This window comes from Columba livia, chromosome 3, assembly GCF_036013475.1.
Source record: "Columba livia isolate bColLiv1 breed racing homer chromosome 3, bColLiv1.pat.W.v2, whole genome shotgun sequence".
In the NCBI taxonomy this organism is placed as follows: Eukaryota; Metazoa; Chordata; class Aves; order Columbiformes; family Columbidae; genus Columba; species Columba livia.
In genome coordinates, this window is record NC_088604.1 from 16,586,841 (window position 1) to 16,606,013 (window position 19,173).

At 48.2% G+C, this 19,173-nt stretch overlaps 1 protein-coding gene across 4 annotated transcripts in view; it reads right to left on the minus strand.

Moving 5' to 3' along the window:
• Positions 1 to 13,104: 13,104 nt before the first annotated feature.
• Positions 13,105 to 19,173, minus strand: part of GRHL1 (grainyhead like transcription factor 1) — a 43,136-nt gene continuing 37,067 nt past the window's right edge. For 2 of the 4 annotated variants that reach the window (XM_065055942.1, XM_021293565.2), the window contains exons 15-16: positions 17,479 to 17,543; positions 13,105 to 16,293 (exon numbers count right to left, since the gene is read on the minus strand). In XM_065055942.1, coding sequence (XP_064912014.1) covers positions 16,179 to 16,293; positions 17,479 to 17,543 — 180 coding nt within the window. In that variant the 3' untranslated portion in view covers positions 13,105 to 16,178. The remainder of the gene's footprint in view (positions 16,294 to 17,478; positions 17,544 to 19,173) is intronic. The other 2 variants (XM_065055944.1, XM_065055943.1) reach the window with 1 other exon arrangement.

The window sequence follows — 19,173 nt, forward strand, 5'->3', positions numbered from 1 at the left end:
AGCTCGGAGGAGCTGCTCCCGTCGTCGGTGGCCACAGGGTGTGGGTGGGCCTGCCCTGGCTGGCCGTGGCAGTGCAGCCCCCAGCCCCGTCCTCCACCAGCCTGCCCTGCAGTGCTGCTGCTCCCGTGTCCTCTGGATCTGGCGCTCCGGGTGCCATGTGGTTTTATAAAGGCCTGTTTAACTCAGACTGTTGGCAAACACTTCAGAGAAAAGCTTTCTTTTGTCAAAGATAGACAACGTCTTTGTTCCAATGTAGGAACAAGCAAATATGAGTTGCTTCAGTGGAGGGTTAAGAAGACTCGGCTCCGATTATCTTATCCTTTTGGCTGGGAAGACAAGAAAAGAATCAGCATTGCATGCGAGTAGGAGGGAAAATATTTAATATTGTAGACTGAAAGCAACCAAAGGGCACACAGACAGCTCTCCCCCATTCCCTTTTTGCAGATAATTATAAGATAAACAGTTCAAAAGAGACTAGAGGAAGAATATTACTGTCTCAGTTTTCCTAATGTCTACCAGCAGTTAAAAATAGACCAAAGCAGTTGTTTGGGGTACAGCTTTAGAGTTAGTGCAATTTGGCAGCGGCATCTGGTCTGGCTGAATACAGCAGCAGCCTACTGGAGCAAACACATATAGCCTAGCAAATGGGGCAGGATTAAATAAATATAGATAATTACAGGGTGTTTCAAGAATATGGACCCAATTTGAAATCACTGCTCCTTTGAAATTGGGTCCATCTTTTTGAAACACCCTGTACAATCAGAGTTCCCACACAAGAGACTTAAGAAGATAGTACATATTGAAAGAAATAGAAGACTGCAATGCACATGTAGGATGTGTCTTTCCATTCCCTCTCCATCCTCTGTTGTGCACTTGAAAGACTGGGAGGTCAGAGCTGCTGCAGCCCCAGATTGCCCCAAAACACACGTGCTGGACTGACAGCAGCAGCCAGAGGAGAAACTCCCCAGCACGGAGCAAAAGAAGCAGCTTTGCGAGGTGGTGCCCATCACCAGCTCATGGAAGTGACCACAGCAGCCCCTGGGCAGGAGAAGGACAAGAGAGATTCACTCAGGGGATGAATGCAGTGACCTCAGTGGGAATAGCTGAGTTATAGAAGGGATTTATAGTCAGAAGGTTATATATGGGATATCTGTGAAGAAGAGAGGAGGGAAAGGGATATAAGAGGCAACCATTAAGAATAGACGGGTGGAAAGGAAGAAAAAGATAATAGAAAAAAGCAGACAGACCAACAAGGAATATTTTTCACTAGAATAATTTCTGAATACGAAAGTGATGATAAACCCAGGGGCTTTTATGCAGACTTTGGCCCTGGCTGACAGTGAGGGTCTGTGTGAGCGACGTTTTGACGGATTGCCTCTTTCCTAGCAGCCATACAGACCGTTCAGCCTTTGGCTGCTGTCATGTCTGTCGCTGTGCCCAGCAGCATCGCGGAGCTGACAGGACATGCTCCCGGTGTGCCGAGAGGTCAGCGCGGTGCCGGGCACCCCTGAGAGCGCAGACATACAGTCCCTCCACACTGTGGTGCTGCGTGTGGGCCAGCAGCTGAAGGGCAGATCTCATTTATTGCTGACAGCTACCGAATCACCCAGCAAATCCCCCGACTGCTGGGCAGGAGCCCCAGCCCTCCCCGGCAAACCGCGTACGTGTCTGCAAGCAGGGACGGGCTGCAAGACAGCAGCCTTTGCCCAAAGGGAGGACGAAAACACGGTCATTGTGTGCCATCCTCAGCTGGCGTGAGTCAAAAGTCGACCTCTTCCTCGCCTGCATCTTTTGTACTCACTTTCAGAAACAGATTGAGCTTTCAGGATGCAGATAAGCATCTGAGGAGTGGGTAAGCAGCCAGCAGAACATAAGAAAGCATAGCCAGGTTACAGTGAATGGGCTTAAGAGAAGATCCACACAGACTGTTTCCCACTTTATTTTGGACCCTGGGTGCTTAAAGAATAAACACACGCTGTCATTTTTTTTCTCTCTGCTCTCAAAAACACGTTTCTACCTGAAAAAATACTGACCTCATCAAACGCTTCCTGAGGCTTGGCAGCACTATAGAAAGAAATCACTGCTCCACCAGATTTTTTCCAAGTATGTGAAACACAAGTCTTACTGAATTAAAATAACCCAATCCACAAATATTGATTACAGGTGAGAACTGTCCAGAGATTCACCGTAACAGAAATAACAAAGTAAGTGACATTAATAAGTATGACACACTAGTGCACCATCTGCTTGCTCGAATGCACCATCTGTTTTTTTCTACTGGTGCTATTTGTGCCCTGATCTTATTTTAGTGGCACCAGAAGATGGATTCAAATACCAGCAAAAACAAAAATGACACGTTTTTTATTTATTGTTCTGCTTAAGTGGATGTCTTCATCTTTTTCACCGTTCTCTTGCCCTCAATATTACTGTTAGCTAAAACCACGTGTATTTTCTGACACACAGAGCATTAAAGTATTAGCAATGCTGACAGACGTTCCCCTCTTTTGGTCATCTCACTGCTTGCTTGGGCAGGTATCAAGCCTATGTGCAAACTCATGCCTCATCCTCAATCATCTTTCACATATTATTAGATCTGAAGTGTTTTCATGCAGTACTTGAATGCTGGGGAGATGTCCAGTGTGATCAGAGACCGACTTCTGGACTGTGGGACATGGTTCAGGCTCACAGCTGTGGGTGACTGGTACCACAGACTCCCACCGGGCAGGAGTGGCCTTGTACAAGGAGTCAGCAATGGTGCCCACGCGGGCAGAGAGAAGGTCCTCTGGTACCAACACTGCCATCTCCTCCAGGACTTTGTCCATACACTCCTGAGCACTTGTACAGCACTGAGCACAGCAGGGTGCCAAGCCCAGGGGAGATCTGTGGGTGGAGGGATCTGCTGATCTCCCTGATCAGTGTCCAGCGCTCTCATCACATGTCTTTAGTTATCTCTTCACTAGCTCTCGGTCAAAGGCTTCTCCCAACACCTCTTTCTGGGACTGGGCTCTTCTTACATGTCTGGGAAGGGCCATGACATCCCAGACTTGGTTACCTGATGAAAAGTTACTGCCTCTTGGATCACATCTCTAAGCAGATCTTAAAATAATTGTCCATTTTTCTTCTGGGCTAGTGCCTTATCTGTGTTTTCCCCCCCACACACACTGCACAGTGACTCCTGACTCTGCGCATCCCGGGGAATTAATCATTCGCACGTCCTGGTGCCCTTCCTCTGTCCTGCAGCCTCCTCTGGAGCGGCGTCTCCCACCTTTCCCTTCCCCAGCTCTGCAGCAAGAGCCTCGCTCTCTGCCTTCTTGGCCCTCTCCTGGCAAAATGATAAGAATAAGAAAGATCCACATAAAAAAAAAACTATATTGGATTTCAGTTAGTGACCACCAATGACAACAAGACCAAGAAGGGGGCTGAGGAGTGGCAGGAGACCAGCCAGGGCATCCCTGGACAGAAGTAGGCACAAGAACATCTGTGGAGGAAAAAGGGACAGATGAGATCGACACCTGAACCTTGGCACTAAACACACTCAACTGCTGTCCTCCTACACATGGACATCCTCACAGACACCAAGGTTCAGCCCTGCTTCCCTCTGATGTGTTCCTGGCCAGGGCTGGAGAACCTGTCTGTGGGGCCACCAGCACGGCAGGAGCGCGGTCCTCTCCACCTCACCACTCATGGGTGCACAGGGGCTGCAGGAGCAGATGAGCAAAAGCTTTGCTACTCATGCTCTGCACACTCAGCTTTGCTTGCTGCTTCATATGACATAACATAAATGCCTGAATTAAGGTCTGCATGAGTGCCACCATGAATCTCACTGTACAAAATTCTCCCCATGACAACTAGCTGTCATGCTACACTGACATCCCAAAGGAGATATGATTGTTAACTCATTATACATATAAATAAACTCATATACCAGTTTGGTTTCTGGCTGCGGTATCTCCCAAATAGGGGAGAGAATTGAAAGGGAAGGGAGAAACTTGGATTGAGATAAACACATTATAATAAAATAACAAAATACTAATACACTACTAATAAATATATATCTATAACATAGAAATAGAATATAAAATAAAAATACTCAATGCAATTCCTCACAAACTCTGTCCACACTGAGCAGCCAGTCCCAGGAAACAGCACCTGGTCCCAACAGCTGATCCCAGAGAGAGAAAAAAGGAAAAAGGCAGGAATGCCCAGAGGCCTCTGCAAAATGGCAGGATAGCAAAAGGCCGAACTAAACGTCCCAAACAGAACTCCCCCAAACAGTCCCGGCTCTGACAAAGACAGTGAAGAAAGCAAAGAAGCGAGAGAGACCAACAGATCCTGACTCGCCTTAAATATGAAGCATGACGCTAATGGGATGGAATACTCTTACTCATCAGTCTGGACGTCAGTCAAGCTCTGCCCCATCCATGCCCCCTTCCTCGGTGCCTCACACCTGTGGGCAGAGCACTCAGTGTCCTTGGTTCTCAGACCAGAACAATTAGAAACATTAACTCTGTCCTGGGTTGTTATCTGCATGTTCTCAAACTAAGTTCAAGTAATGACTGTGCTAGCTATGAAAAAAAAAGGTTTCTAACTGCATGAAGAAAATTAACCAATTTTCAGTCAAACCAGCACACTGCCCCAGTTAAGGAGCTGGAAAACTGAAATTCCTACTCCTGTGATACTTCCCCAGCAGTATTGCTGGTCACAGATGACTCGGTCTCCTCCACCCACTTGCTCAGACGCAGACTGCTTGGACAATGTATCCCACCAGGCTGGGCTGCTGAATATGACTTGATGCTTTTTCTCATAACTGGTGCTTGCTTGGACTTGCTGTTACACTCCCCTTGCACAGCAGAGATCCTAATGCCTTCCTTCAAAGGCACTTTCCCACTTAGTTTTACACTGTTTACATACAAAGGGCAAGGAGTCTCCATTTTTTTTCAGAACATGGGTGAATCCTTACGTCAGCCTTGGGTGTGCACTTCCTCTCCACTACTGCAGTGCTTCAGGATGTCAAGAAGATGCAATGAGACAAGTAATGCAAAATAAACTCAGGCTCTAATTCTGGGCCGTGGCTCTTCTGGTTCATAACTGTGCCATTTCCCCTTCCCAAGTACAGACTACACTGTTTATGCTGAATTTCCCTCCCCTTGGGCATCCTTCCATGGTGCCAACAGGGCAGAGAAATGAGCTGACGTCGTGCATTGTGGAGCTTTTTCAGGGCGTGGGTGTTGTCCAGGGATGTCCCCAGCTGCACACCCTGGGCTGCCTGGGGTGAGCTGCAGCCCTGGGGAGTGAGGTGCAGCAGCCAGGCACGGGCTGCGGGTACCAGGCTGCAAACCAGCAGAGCTGGCCTGGGTGCTGCATCACTTCACCCAAGCCTTACATCCAGGATCCACAACTGACCCTCCAGCAGTACTGAGGCTGTTTAGGTCCCCACAACTCACCTGACGGGGAGAGAGGCAGGATGCTCTCTAACACCAAAAATCCACACCAGTTGTCATCTCCAATATCCCCAAGAGTCTGACTTTCCTCCTCTGATGAGTAGGTGAAATCACAGTATCACAGTATGCTTGGGATTGGAAGGGACCTCAAAAGATCATCTAGTCCAACCCCCCTGCTGGAGCGGGAACGCCTAGGTGAGGTCGCACAGGAACATGTCCAGGCGGGTTTTGAATGTCTCCAGAGTAGGAGACTCCACAACCTCCCTGGGCAGCCTGTTCCAGTGTCTGTCACCCTCACTGAGAAGAAGTTTTTTCTCAAATTTGAGTGGAACCTCTTGTGTTCCAGCTTGATCCCATTACCCCTTGTCCTATCACTGGTTGCCACCGAGAAGAGCCTGGCTCCATCCTCATGGCACTCACCCTTTATATATTTATAAACATTAATGAGGTCCCCCCTTAGTCTCCTCCAAACTAAAGAGACCCAGCTCCCTCAGCCTTTCTTCATAAGGGAGATGCTCCACTCCCTTAATCATCTTCATTGCCCTACGCTGGACTCTCTCCAGTAGTTCCCTGTCCTTCCTGAACTGAGGGGCCCAGAACTGGACACAATATTCTAGATATGGTCTCACCAGGGCGGAGTAGAGGGGAAGGAGGACCTCTCTGGACCTACTAACCACCCCCCTTGTAATACACCCCAGGATGCCATTGGCCTTCCTGGCCACAAGGGCACATGCTGGATGCTTTCCTGCCTTGCTGGACTATTGCAGAGCTTTGCTAGTCAACATTCTCCCAGGGCTTTCAAGCTGAAAAAGCTTCAGCCACCTTCACCAGGGCAAGTTCAGATTGGACATTAGGAAAAAAATTCTTTATGGAAAGAGTTGTCAGGCATTGGAACAGGCTGCCCAGGGCAGTTGTGAAGTCACCATCTCTGGAAGTGTTTAAGAGGTGTTTAGATGAGGTTCTTAGGGACATGGTTTAGTGCTAGAGTTAGGTTAGGTTATGGTTGGATTTGATGATCTTGAGGGTTTCTCCCAACTAAAATGATTCTATGATTCTATGCCTCAAGAGGAAGCTAAATTGAGATAATTATGACCCTAAATCACGCTCTTTTTTTTTTTTTCTTTTTCCTTCAGATCCATCTCCCAGTTCCTAAATGCATGGGGTTAATGATGCTGTTCAACATCATAAAATTTTTCAATATTTAATTTCTTGGCAGAATTTTCCCCCGTTGCCCTGCTTTGAAAACCCTCTCTCTCTGATCCTCAAGGTTTTCTTCACGCTGCATTACACATATCCATTACCCCACTGATATTTTGCTCCAAAGGTACATCTTGAGGCTTTTACGAAGCATATTCGAGCTCCCTGATGACAGCGCTCAGGCGGGTGTAATACAGCGTGGCAGAACGTGTGAACGCCACGAAGTGCAGAGATGGCAGGTGGAGATCCGGGTGGTGGGGACCTGGCTGGCTGCAGTGGTGCTGGGATTTCATGCCCGGGTGAAGGCAGAAGGAGGACCTGGCCTGAGACTGGTACTGCTGGGGGAAAAATAAGCTCTGAACCAGCCAGGTCTGTCTGTGGCCCTGGAATGGAAGCGCAAACCTTCAGGTTCAGGGCAGGGTATTCACAGCTCAGCTTATTTCAGTCAATCACTTGGCTTGGGAGGAAAGGAGAGGTGGTGCTTGTGGAGAAGTTGCTGCAGGCAAGGGCTCAATTTGACCGTGAAGTTGGGAATTACTGGGTGTGTAGGGAAGGTCTTGGGATGAAAGCAGCGTTTCTACCCAGTTGGTGGCCTTTCCCATCCAGCAGAACCGTGAATATTCACCCTCAGGCTGTTCTTCACAAGGCTGGAAGGGACCTCGGGATGTCATCTGATCCAACCCCCCTGCTCAATCAAGGCCACCCAGAACCAGTTGCCCAGTTCCATGTCCAGATGGTTTTTGAACATCTTTAAGCATGGAAATTCCATAACTTTCTTGGGCAGCCTGTGCCAGTCAGTGCTCAGTAACCCTCACAGTGAAAAAGTGTTTCCTCTTGTTCAGAAACTCCTCCTGTGTTTCAGTTTGTGCCTCTTGTCTTGTGAAGGTACATGGTGGAAAAAGTGCCAAGAGATCAGAGAGATTAAGTGGTGATGTTTTTTATAAATATGGAAATAAAGTGTTACCTCCTGATATCAGGGTATCTTGGAGTCCCAGAGAATGAGGTGGTGAGAGCAGCTGGGACTGAGGCTGGAGCCCATACAGGAGGTCAGATGAAGAAGGGGTGCAACCTAAGAAACTGTTTTGAGCAGAATAAGCCATCGGATGTTAAATGGCTTGTTTCATTACTGGGAACTCAATCAAAGCCAGTGCACTCCCTCCTGGGCAGTACTTCATCAGCATGGGACACTCACTGAGCAGTGAGGAGGTTTCGCTGTGCCCAGGAGTTGTAGGGTATTTCTAATGGAAAGCATAATCAAATTTTACAGGAAAGTTCACAGACTGTGCGAAAGCTGAGGAGACAGAAAATCTGTAGTGGGAAGAAGGTGTTTCAGGAGGTTCCACTTGAATATGAGGAGGAAGTTCTTTGCTTTGAGAGTGCCAGAGCACTGGAACAGGCTGCCCAGAGAGGCTGTGGAGTCTCCTTCTCTGGAGACGTTCAAAACCCACCTGGACACATTCTGTGCAATCTGCTCTGGTGAACCTGCTTTAGCAGGTGGGTTGGAGTAGATGATCTCCAGAGGTTCCTTCCAACCCCAACTCCTCATCTTCAAAATTTCCTCTGCAGTCCCTCAGGAGGGCTCAAAATCTTCCTTGAAAAATCAGCAAAAGTCAGCATGTGGTCCCAAGGGAGCTGCTGGCCACAGATGGGCAGCACCACGGTCCCTGGCCCTGCAGCGCGTACAGACGAGTGTGAACAAGCTGTGCTCCTGCAGAGATCAGGTGTATTTGGGCCCTCAGTCACCAAAATTTCACCTTCCCGAGCCCCGGGAAGCCCACGGGCACAGCCCAGCCTCTGCCCAGGCCAGACTGGGGATGGCTTGCAGGCAAAGCTTCAGTCAGAACTGCTATGGGGCGCAAGCTCATTTGGGAATGGCCACAGGGCATGGCAAGGGGTGATTTCAGCAGCAATATATTTTCCTTTTAGCTTCCCATCACTGCTTTTACAACTGTCTCTTTTTGCCTCATGCACTATCCTGACCTGGGGCTTCGTATTCAGCAAGTCTCGACAGCTTCTCACCTGTAGCCTGAGCTCTTTTTTAATCATGTAGAGCAGGAACAAGCGGGAGAGCAAGGGCTGGTATGAGGCCCTGACACCCACAAGATGGGGGACCCAGCACTGCCACCCCCCGAAAGCCCTTGGCCAGTGCTGGCTGACAGGCTCTAAGTGTTTCCAGTGAGAAGAGTCACAGAGCAGAGCCCGGGAGACACGAGATGCAGAGCTGACCAGCGAGTGATCATTTCTATTTTATTTACCTATTCATGTTTGCAAAGCTCATGTAATTATTTACTTTAACGAAAAAAAAAAAGAAGGGCAAACCTTATCACAGCAGGATTAAAAGCAGCATCAAACCAAGCGCTGGCAACAACCCTTGTGCCACTGGCACAGCTGCCCTGTAGAGCCGGTGCCAACCCCTGCACTCCCATGCCCTTGTCCCCGGACTCCCATCACTCCTCTGAGCAGGGCTGAGCATCGCCCCATGGCACGATCCCCACTGATGGCAGCCACTACAGACAACGCGTCTCTCCAGGCAGGAGACCGGCCAAGTTGTTTCTAACTGGGCTGCTGGCAGTGGGGACAGCACTGCAGCCTCTTCACCCCACACCATCACCCAGAAGCTGTAGGTGCAGATTTGGCAGGGCCAGGGCTCCAGCTCTCCTGGCCCGCTGGGCACTAGGGAACCCTGGGACTTGATTTCCCTGGCACTGTGGAACCACAGGACGCCATTTTCCTGGTGCTGTGGAACCACAGGATTCAATTTGCCTGCTTTTCCCCACGTCACTTCACCCCCACTCCAGATTTCACTCCAATTTACACCCTCTTTTCCAGCCTGGTGGCAGCAGCCACCCACACACTGTGCTACGTCATCCTCGATGCCATCTGTCCCTGAGCCAGGAGCTGTCCCCACCTCCAGGTATCAAACCACCAAGAGCTACAAACACTTTTCCACCATGTTCCCACTTGTTGGAGCTGCTGCCAGGCTCAGACAGCACCTTTACTCTGCCCAGTGCATGCTTCCCACCCATCAAACCATGGGGGAGGTGATGGACCTGCAGGCCAGCACCAGGCTCAGGATGCTGCCCAAGATGACCAGCACTGCAGAGGAGCACACAAGTGCTGCATCCAGCTCTGGAGCCCTCAGCACAGGAAAGACATGGACCTGTTGGAGAGGGGCCATAGGAGGCCACAAAAATGGTCAGAGGGCTGGGACAGCTCTCCTATGGGGACAGGCTGAAAGAGCTGGGGTTGTTCAGCCTGGAGAAGAGAAGGCTCCAGGGAGACCTTATTGCAGCTTTTCAGTACTTAAAGGAGCCTATAAGAAAGGTGGGGACAGACTTTTTATAGCAGGGCCTGTTATGACAGGGCAGGTGGTCATGGTTTTAAACTAAAAGAGACTAGGGCTAGACACAAGGAAGAAATTTTTTACAGTAAGGGTGGTAAAATACTGGCCCAGGTTGCTCAGAGAGGTGGTAGATCACAGAATCACAGAATGTCAGGGATTAGAAGGAGCCTCAAAGGTCACCTAGCCCAATTTCTCCTGCTGGAGCAAGAACACCTATATGAGGTTACACAGGAAGGTGTCCAGGCAGGTTTTGAATGTCTCCAGAATAGGAGACTCCACAACCTCCCTGGGCAGCCTGTTCCAGTGTCTGTCACCCTCACTGAGAAGAAGTTTCTTCTCAAATTTAAGTGGAACCTCTTGTGTTCCAGTTTGAACCCATTACCCCTTGTCCTACCATTGGTTGTCACCAAAAAGAGCCTGGCTCCATCCTCGTGACACTCACTCTTTACATATTTCAAGACATTAATGAGGTCACCCCTCAGTCTCCTCCAAGCTAAAGAGCGCCAGCTCCCTCAGCCTTTCCTCATAAGGGAGGTGCTCCACTCCCTTAATCATCTTTGTTGCCCTGTGCTGGACTCTCTCCAGCAGTTCCCTGTCCTTCTTGAACTGAGGGGCCCAGAACTAGACACAATATTCCAGATGTGGTCTCACCAGGGCAGAGTAGAGGGGAAGGAGAACCTCTCCCGACCTACTAACCACCCCCTTCTAATACACCCCAGGATGCCATTGGCCTTCCTGGCCACAAGGGCACAGTGCTGGCTCATGGTCATCCTGCTGCCCACCAGGACCCCCAGGTCCCTTTCCCCTACACTGCTCTCTAATAGGTCATTCCCCAGTTTATACTGGAACCTGGGGTTGTTCCTGCCCAGATGCAAGACTCTGCACTTGCCCTTGTTATATTTCATTAAATACCCTATCCCTAGAGACATTCAAGGCCAGGCTGGATGGGGCTCTGAGCAGCCTGATGTAGTTGAAGATGTCCCTGCTCATTGCAGGGCTTTGGACTAGATGACCTTTGAATGTGCCTTTCAACCCAAACTATTCTATGATTCTAAGTTCAATGCCATTGACACTGGCCACCAGCTGCTATTTGCACATGCAGCCTGCAGGGTGGCCACACTGGAGATATAGCAAAATAAATAAGGCTTAAACCAGCAAAAATGACATCCACCTACCAGCTGTGTGTACAAGAAAATAGTTCAATGGGGTGATGGAGCATTGTCCTCTGCAAACAAGCAACTGCAAGATGCACCAAAACCCCCCCAACTAATTTGTATAGACAAAAGATTTTCGAACAAGCTGCAGAATTCAGCTTTCCCATATTAAAAAAAAAAATAAATAAAAAATCAGATCTTAAAAGCTTAACTAAATGTTTGTGACGTCAGAGCCCTGAGTCATGCCCCAGGGAAGAAGCATGGGTCTCCCTGTAAGGCTGCCTGGCTTGGGAGTTCAAAGCTGCGCCTTTGGAGTTCACCTTCCACCCACTGATGCTCCACTGCAGATAAGAGGTGCGCAAAAAGACACTTTCTCTAAGTTCACTATGAAAGGAGAGAAGCCGAGGGAGCGGCAGGCGGCACGGCACAGGCCGGCACACGCGTGGTGGGTAAGGGCTTGGGAAGTCACCAGACACCCAAAGAGGCAGCAGCAGAGCTGCCAGCTCCTTGCTGGCCCTGCCACAGGTCCATCCTTGTGCTGAGTTTGGTGAGATGGCCACCACCCTATAAACACCTGCACAGGGGCTAAACCCCACTCAGCCTTTCAGTGGGCAACAGCTTGAGTGGAGATGACGCTCCATACCCCGTCACTGTGGCATCACCCAGGGCACCTCAGGACTTGCCCAGTGACGTCCTGCAGCATCTTCCTACATCTGGGGCATAAACTCAGCCAGCATGGCCCATACTAGAACTAGAAATAAATGGATAAAAAGCTCTACCTGCCTTTTTCATGCTCCAAATTGTCTGCCTCCCACGCTGCTCCCCACGGAGCCCTGGGCACGCTGACACAAGCCCAGTGATTGGGAAGGTGTTGGCTCGGAACAGCAGCTGCCTCAGGGCAGCAGCTGCTGCAGGGCCAGGGAGCCAGCTAGAGCCTGTCAAGACGTTGCTAATGGTGAGAAAGAGGAGCTGAACACCCCTCTGGACACTAAAGCAACAGCAGCATTAGGAGTAGTCTGGAGAATTAGAACCACAGAATGGTTTGGGTTGGAAGGGACCTCTGGAGATCATCTAGTCCAACCCACCTGCTAAAGCAGGTTCACCCAGAGCAGATTGCACAGAATGTGTCCGGGTGGGTTTTGAATGTCTCCAGAGGAGACTCCACAACCTCTCTGGGCAGCCTGTTCCAGTGCTCTGGCATCTCAAAGTAAAAAAGTTTCACCTCATGTTGAGATGGAACCTCCTGTGCTTCAGTCTGTGTCCGCTGCCCCTCATCCTATTGTTGGGCACAACTGAAAGGAGTCTGGTCCCATCCTCTTGACATCCACCCTTGAGATATTTATAAGCATGGACTTTAACTGAGCATTTCCTTCTGGGGAAGGTCAACACCTGCAGCTTCACCAGTGGTCCCCACCACCACCTGGGATGTGCCAGTTTACAAGTAGCTCCTCCTGGAGAGGCACCCCCTGCTCCCCATAGCAATGGCAGGCTGGCAATGACATGAAGATCTCTCAGATCAGGAACAGCCACTGGCACCACTGCGAGCCTGAGGCTTCCTATGGGAGACGCATCTGCCACTGCCCAGGGCACAGCAGGGGGCAATACCCCCTGCCACCCCCGCTTTGGTTCAATCTCCAGCAGTGATCAGCAGCCATCACCAACCCACTACACATCCGAACTTACCATGGCTTTTTGGGGTTGTTTCCCTGCCAAAGGAAAGCATCCTACTAAAACACAACGCTACACAGCTCCCCTGCGCCCAGAAATGAATGAGGTCAGTTGAAAACAAGCAGAGAATGGGACTAGCCCTTTCTTATGTGGGAATAACTGCAAGGCAGGCATTTGGCTTATTTTCTTCTGCAAAGAGGAGAAACCAGGAAACGATCCTTCAGGCTTTGTTTTATAGATCCTCTTGAAGAGAAAAATAAAAGGGGTAGGGCAAAGGCATTTATAGGTAAAAGACTCATCATTAGAAATGAACATATAAAATTTAATAGCTTGGTTTAAAATGCATTTTCAATTAAAAAACAGCAGTCAAAACAAACAAACAAAATCAGTTTCATAAAACATATGTAACATTGCTGCTACTGTTATAAGACCCGTGTCCCAGAGTATCTTATAGTGGAAAACAATCGTCAGATTTAGTTCACATACTTCATTAAGCAGTAAAAAGAAATAACATCCATGTCAATACTACCTCTACGGAGACTCTACATCTACTTCCCTGACCCTAGACTGAGCGTCTGTAATAAAACTTCCATTTGCAATAAAAATGTGTAAATATATATATGTATTCTATATATCAGGTTTAAAAAAAGAAATTCCCTTGCCATAGTAACATTATTCCCATGACTGCTGCAGGGAAGCCCAAGCTGGGGGTTGGTCTCAGCTGGGTGAGTCCCATGGCTGCTCTAGAGGCGGTGGATCCCTGTGTGAGGTGGCATGTGATGCCAAGTCTCTTCAGCACCCTGTGCTGCATGGCAGCTCCTCTCCTTTGGATTCGAGCCCACTGTCTCCATCCACGTGCCCACAGTAACGGATGCATCCACGAGGAGTTTGCTTAACTCCAGACACAGAACGAAGAGGGGGCCACACGGTGCCCGGAGTGTCAGCAAGCCTCTGTGGGGCCAGACAGTGGAGAGGAGGAGGAATGAATGGAACAGTCTATGAACCAGCTCAGGACTGGGCTGAACGCAAACCCCAAAATACTATAGATCATGTAAATCATTTACAAAATATGGCAGGGAGAGACTTCAAGTAGTCACCTAGTCTCAGCACCAAGGGACAATGAGCTATACCTGTGACAGTTCAGAGACCACTGTGCCCAGCCTGGTTCTGAAGATCTCTGATGTCAAACTCTGGGCTCCCTGGGCAACCTGCACTTCTCACTAGAAAAAAAACACCTTGACACCTAACCTGAATTTCTGCAATTTACACCCTACTTCTTGCTGTGCTTGCGATGGACTGGGAGAACACCATCACATGCTGGGAGGCTGCTCCCCTCAACTTGCTCTTCGGAAGATGACCCCTCACCAGGAACTCATCCGGCCCTGTCCTCATCAGAGGCCACGAGCTCCAGCTGAAGGACAGGGCGGTCTGGCCCTGGGGACACCCGACAGGACAAGGCTCTGCTGAAGGGCACAGAGCTCCCACAGAGGCCTTGGCGATGCCAAGTAGAGCAAAAGGCAGATCTCCCATTTCTTGCAGGCCATGCTCCTGTTCGTGAGCTCAGTGTGGCATTTGCCTGCCTCTTCCAAACAGCAGTGTGACACAGCTGAACAACATTCAGTTACAACTTGTTAACCATTAAGTAGAATCATATCCTACTTTTCCAGGCTATTTCTCCAGCCTATCCAGATTAACCATCACATCCTAGGTGAGGCATATGCAGCTCTCCTCAGTTTTATGGTGTCTGAAAACATCACAAACCTCTCTTTCATTATTCAGATCCCTAAAAAAAAGCACTAAGTGACACTGGACCGGGTACTAGCACTCACCTGCTCACCATGTAATGCAGGGATTGCCTTAGAGCCAAGTGCTGCTGTTTAAATGTTCCTCTTTCACTTGCTACTAACCAGAGGGGTGCCTTTCCTTCATAAGCACATGCACACAACAAGTAAATACTGTACAATCCACTGCAGAGCAGCTTTTTTTGGAGGTGTTTGGCACTCTCAGCTGGGGCTAGGCTCGGGACACCTGCTACCAGCCGCCCCTCTGTGGTCTCTCCACCTCAGCACTGGGTCAGTGCCTGACAATGTATATACAAAGGAATGCTTCACTGCTGCGCTGGGATGCCACCTTCCTCTCTTAAAGGCCTTGTGTGTGCACTTCCAGTTGTTGGCATCCTAGGACCCTGCAAGCTGGCTCCTACCCACAGGTTCATCCAGCCTGAGGGGCTGTTGTGGACAGCATCCAGCTGAGCCTTACGTCTATTGCTAAAGGAAAAAACAACAACAACAACAAAAAATCCACCCTCTAGGAGACCTTCTTCCTGACCCCCAGAAGTGAATCTCAAGTGATCTGCAAGTGCTCAGCTCCTCTCAGGACGCAGCTCTCAGGCTTGGCACAAGTCACCTCCCTGGGCAGTGGAATGCAGCCTGTCAGGGCTCAAAGCGGCAGCTCATAAGAGAAGGCAGGACTGCCATCGCCTTGCTGTGCAGGAGGGTTTAGGAGAGAGCCAATACCTTTTTCCTTCCACGCAGGAAGATCTGTGTTGAACAAGCAGGTCTCTTGTGCCTTCTATGAATGTACAAACGTGCGCTCACCTTTGGTGCGTGTTAAGGGCTTGTCCATTTTTAAATAGCTACATTAAATATCTGTTTCCTCTGTATATGGCATCCTTTTAGATGGGCTCCATTGCATATATTCACGGTATATACAGAACACCATATTTTATATATATTATATATCACTTGTATGTACACATTTACAAACCTTCAAAAAATATATTGCACTTATATACAATATAGCTTCATCTGATGAGAGTTCACACAGTTAGTAAGGCGAGTTCTTCATAAGCAAGGCAGTTTTACATTCCCCCCAAATGACACAAGTGATTTCAAGTCTGCCCTGTTCAAGAGTAAACATTATAAAGACTTTTCTCCAACCTGCACGCAATTGCTATTAGTATCAACGAGTAGTTTCGTAGCTCTACTTAGCAGAAAACAGTCCAATAAAATGGCATTAGCTGATAACAGGCTCAAACATGGTTACTGGATAGATAAATAAGATATCACCACTCTAAAGGCCACCTTCCAGGGGTTTTCCCCTCCCGTATTTAGTAGTGTTTTATACATGCTCTCTATTTCATCACCGATCTTTGCTCACTCATTTCAAGTGCAAGTAAGTTCATGAGCAATACCATGTTCTTAGCAAAGAACAGAAACACAAACATATTAAGCAAAAACACTGCTCTGCTCCCCAGAACAAGTCAATATCCAGCTTTCTTCTGGAGAAGGTGACTAGCGTTTTGCTCAGCATCCTAAATTATGGGAAAATGTTCACTTGAGACCTTTGTTTAAAATCCACAGAGGATCCATGATCTTAGATCTCAGTGAGAGTGAGCTTGTAAGATCCTCCAACTTCTTCAATTTGCAACTGGAAGGTATCTTCATTAGAATAATGTTTCACGATGTTATCATCCATATTGACCAGAATTCTGAAAAAATAAAACAAGGCAGGGAGATATTACTGTTCTAAGTGGCAGAGATGGCAAAGGTGCCCTCAAGTCTCAGAGAGCCTGGACTGTGCAGAGGTAAGGCAAGATGCCTGCTCACCAATCTCTGACCCATTGCTTCCTACAGCAGATCCAGCTGTTCTTGCCCAAACCTGCCATGAAGGCTCACAGCCGTGCTTGCAGGATCTCAATTAAAGGGTTAAACCTGGCTCCCGGGTCAGGGAGGGAGATCTCAGAAAGGGCAGAAACCTTTCTGAAGCTGCAGACACTTGGGCAAACTTTGGGCTCTGAACTAGTTTGTCTGACAGCTATAAAGCATGAGCATAAAACCCTACAGAGCTTGCAGGGAAGAAACTACCGATGCCTGGCTGCTTCCAGTCCTTACCCATGTGTTTATGTGTGAGCACACACATGCGAGTGTGCGTGTGAACACACAAAACCATCCTTAGCAGCAGTTTAGCTACCATCACTGCAAAACTTCTGCAGTGATTCTGCTATGAAAGCACAGCCCTTAAAACTACATTCCAAAGGTGATTAAAAGACATTTTTCCAGCCAGAGGGGCTTTGGGAAAGGGACTAAGATACCAAAGTGACTTCAGAAATAGGAAAAACACAACAACAAACACACATAAACCAAAAAAAAAAAATCACAAGAAAATTAAAAGAGATTAAAAGGAGCAATAAAAGCAGATATAGTCCGGAATTCCATTCTTTACCGAAAAAAAAGGCTGTGGAGTGTGGCCTCTGTCAGGAGTGGGTACTTTGCATGTAAAGACTGTAGACACAGTAAGTACAGTTAACCACTGCAACAATTTAACACAGGTTAAGGTAGGTTCTTCATCACTGAGGGTCTTTAAAAAAAATGGACTCTTCTTCCCCTGACATGATCAACTCTGGTTAATACAGCAGTTAACTCAGAGACATCCCCTGACTTGTATTTACCGAGGAAGTCAGACTATGTATTTATATAGGACCCTTACAGTCTTCTGCTCTAGTTGGAGTAGGACTGAATTGGAATAGGATTAGTAATTCCTGTGTACACACACACATCTGCAAATGACCTTTACACACAGGCAGCACATGGAGGAGTTACAGAGCAGATTTGCCTACAGGCTCAAAAAAAGGAGTTAATATTCTCAGACAGCTGCTCCATAGGTACGTACTCACCCTTTTTTACATTTTTTGAAGATTTTTCCTATTTTATCAAAAGGAACCTCATACTTGTCGGATATCTAGAACAAAAGAAAGCAAGCACTGTTGAAGCAAGGAGACTGCTGGCATTGTCTTCCACTCACTATTTTACAAAGGAACAAAACAAAAAGTCTGCAGATCAAAACAACCACTCTGCAACTGCTCTGTCCTATGAGGCAATCACTAAATCCTGAACTACAGCATAAGCCCACAGATGAGAACCCCTCCTCTGTCGTTTGCCCAACTTCTGTGCAAAAATTTTAATCATGTTCTAAACCTGGCCACTAACTTCTCATACAGCAACCCCCCACACCCACACTAAAGAGCCCATACATTAAAAACCACCCCACACCCTGCTTCTCATCTTCTCTTGGCTCTCTGTTCTAAAACAGAACGTATCAAAACCATTTTTAAATTCAGTGTCAGAGGGATCAGGTGAAAACCAGTCGTCACAGCGGCTGGTGCAGGAAGAAAATAGCAACAGAGTGAAGACCTCTGCTGCTAAGGACACGAGCTGATCAGAAATGTCCCCCTCACCCAGCAGAGTGACCTCAGTGTGAAACCACGGCTACTAACCATGGCACTTCATCGCATGAACCTCCAGGAAGCCATGAGGTCAGTAACCTGAGCCTGGTTTACTTTGGCAAATTGCTCTGTCACACAGACAGCAAGTACCCAACCAATACGCTCTAGCACAGGGTTTCCTCTCAGCTACAGTTGCAAGCTCTCTATTCCTTGCTTTAAGAAGTCCAAGCAAAACAAAAAAGGCACAGGATGATGGGATAAGGGAGGACTTCACAGCCTCTGCTCCCCTGCCCCAGCCTGCCCCTGCCAGCAAAGCCCCACAGCCAGGAGAGAGCCTCAAGTTACAGAACCACTGCTGGGTCCCACAGCTAACACCAAAACCCGGCTGCACAGCCCCAAAGCCTCCGTCCTCTGGGAACCAACGAGGCATTAGTCACAGAAACAGGCAGCCAGAAACGTCACTTTTGAGCTCGTGCCAACCATTACACCATTCCTTGGAGTTAAGTTCTGCGTTTCCTTTGCAGCACTGCAACAGCAGGGGTAGTGGAAGGCTATTTTGGAAGTACCAGAGAGCAATTTCATGCACATATACACTGACATATAAAAGTCTTCAAGCACACTCAGAAGGAGGCTTTGAAAGGCTGAAATAAACCCAAGACACTGAACACATTCTGAAAATCACTCCATCTTCTAATTAAAGTACTGTGACATGAGGGACATCCACAGTGGAGAGTTTATTGACCATTTGTTGACAAAACTAGGAAAAGACCTACACAGCTGCTTCTGCAGCTTGGCCAATGCACAGCTTACGTAAGCACCGAGACCAGAAGGCTCCTTCCAGAAGCACTTGTCATTTTGGGACCATCTCAGGTATCCAGGCATCAAGCCTGACACACATGGATTTTCAAGGAAGACTGAGAACACTCAGACCCCACAGGTGTGGGGTAAGATACTTAAGGGAAGCTTCCTGAAGTCCCTTAATAATGAAAGCATTATTTACATTAATTACCACATTACTGAAAGGAAATCAGGCTTAAGCTTTTTATCCAGAAGAAGAGGAATATGTGGACACAAGCTGTGATTGACAGTCTAGCTCCTGTGTACAAGGACTGGACAGCCAAGGATTACACTCACTTTTTCTCAAAC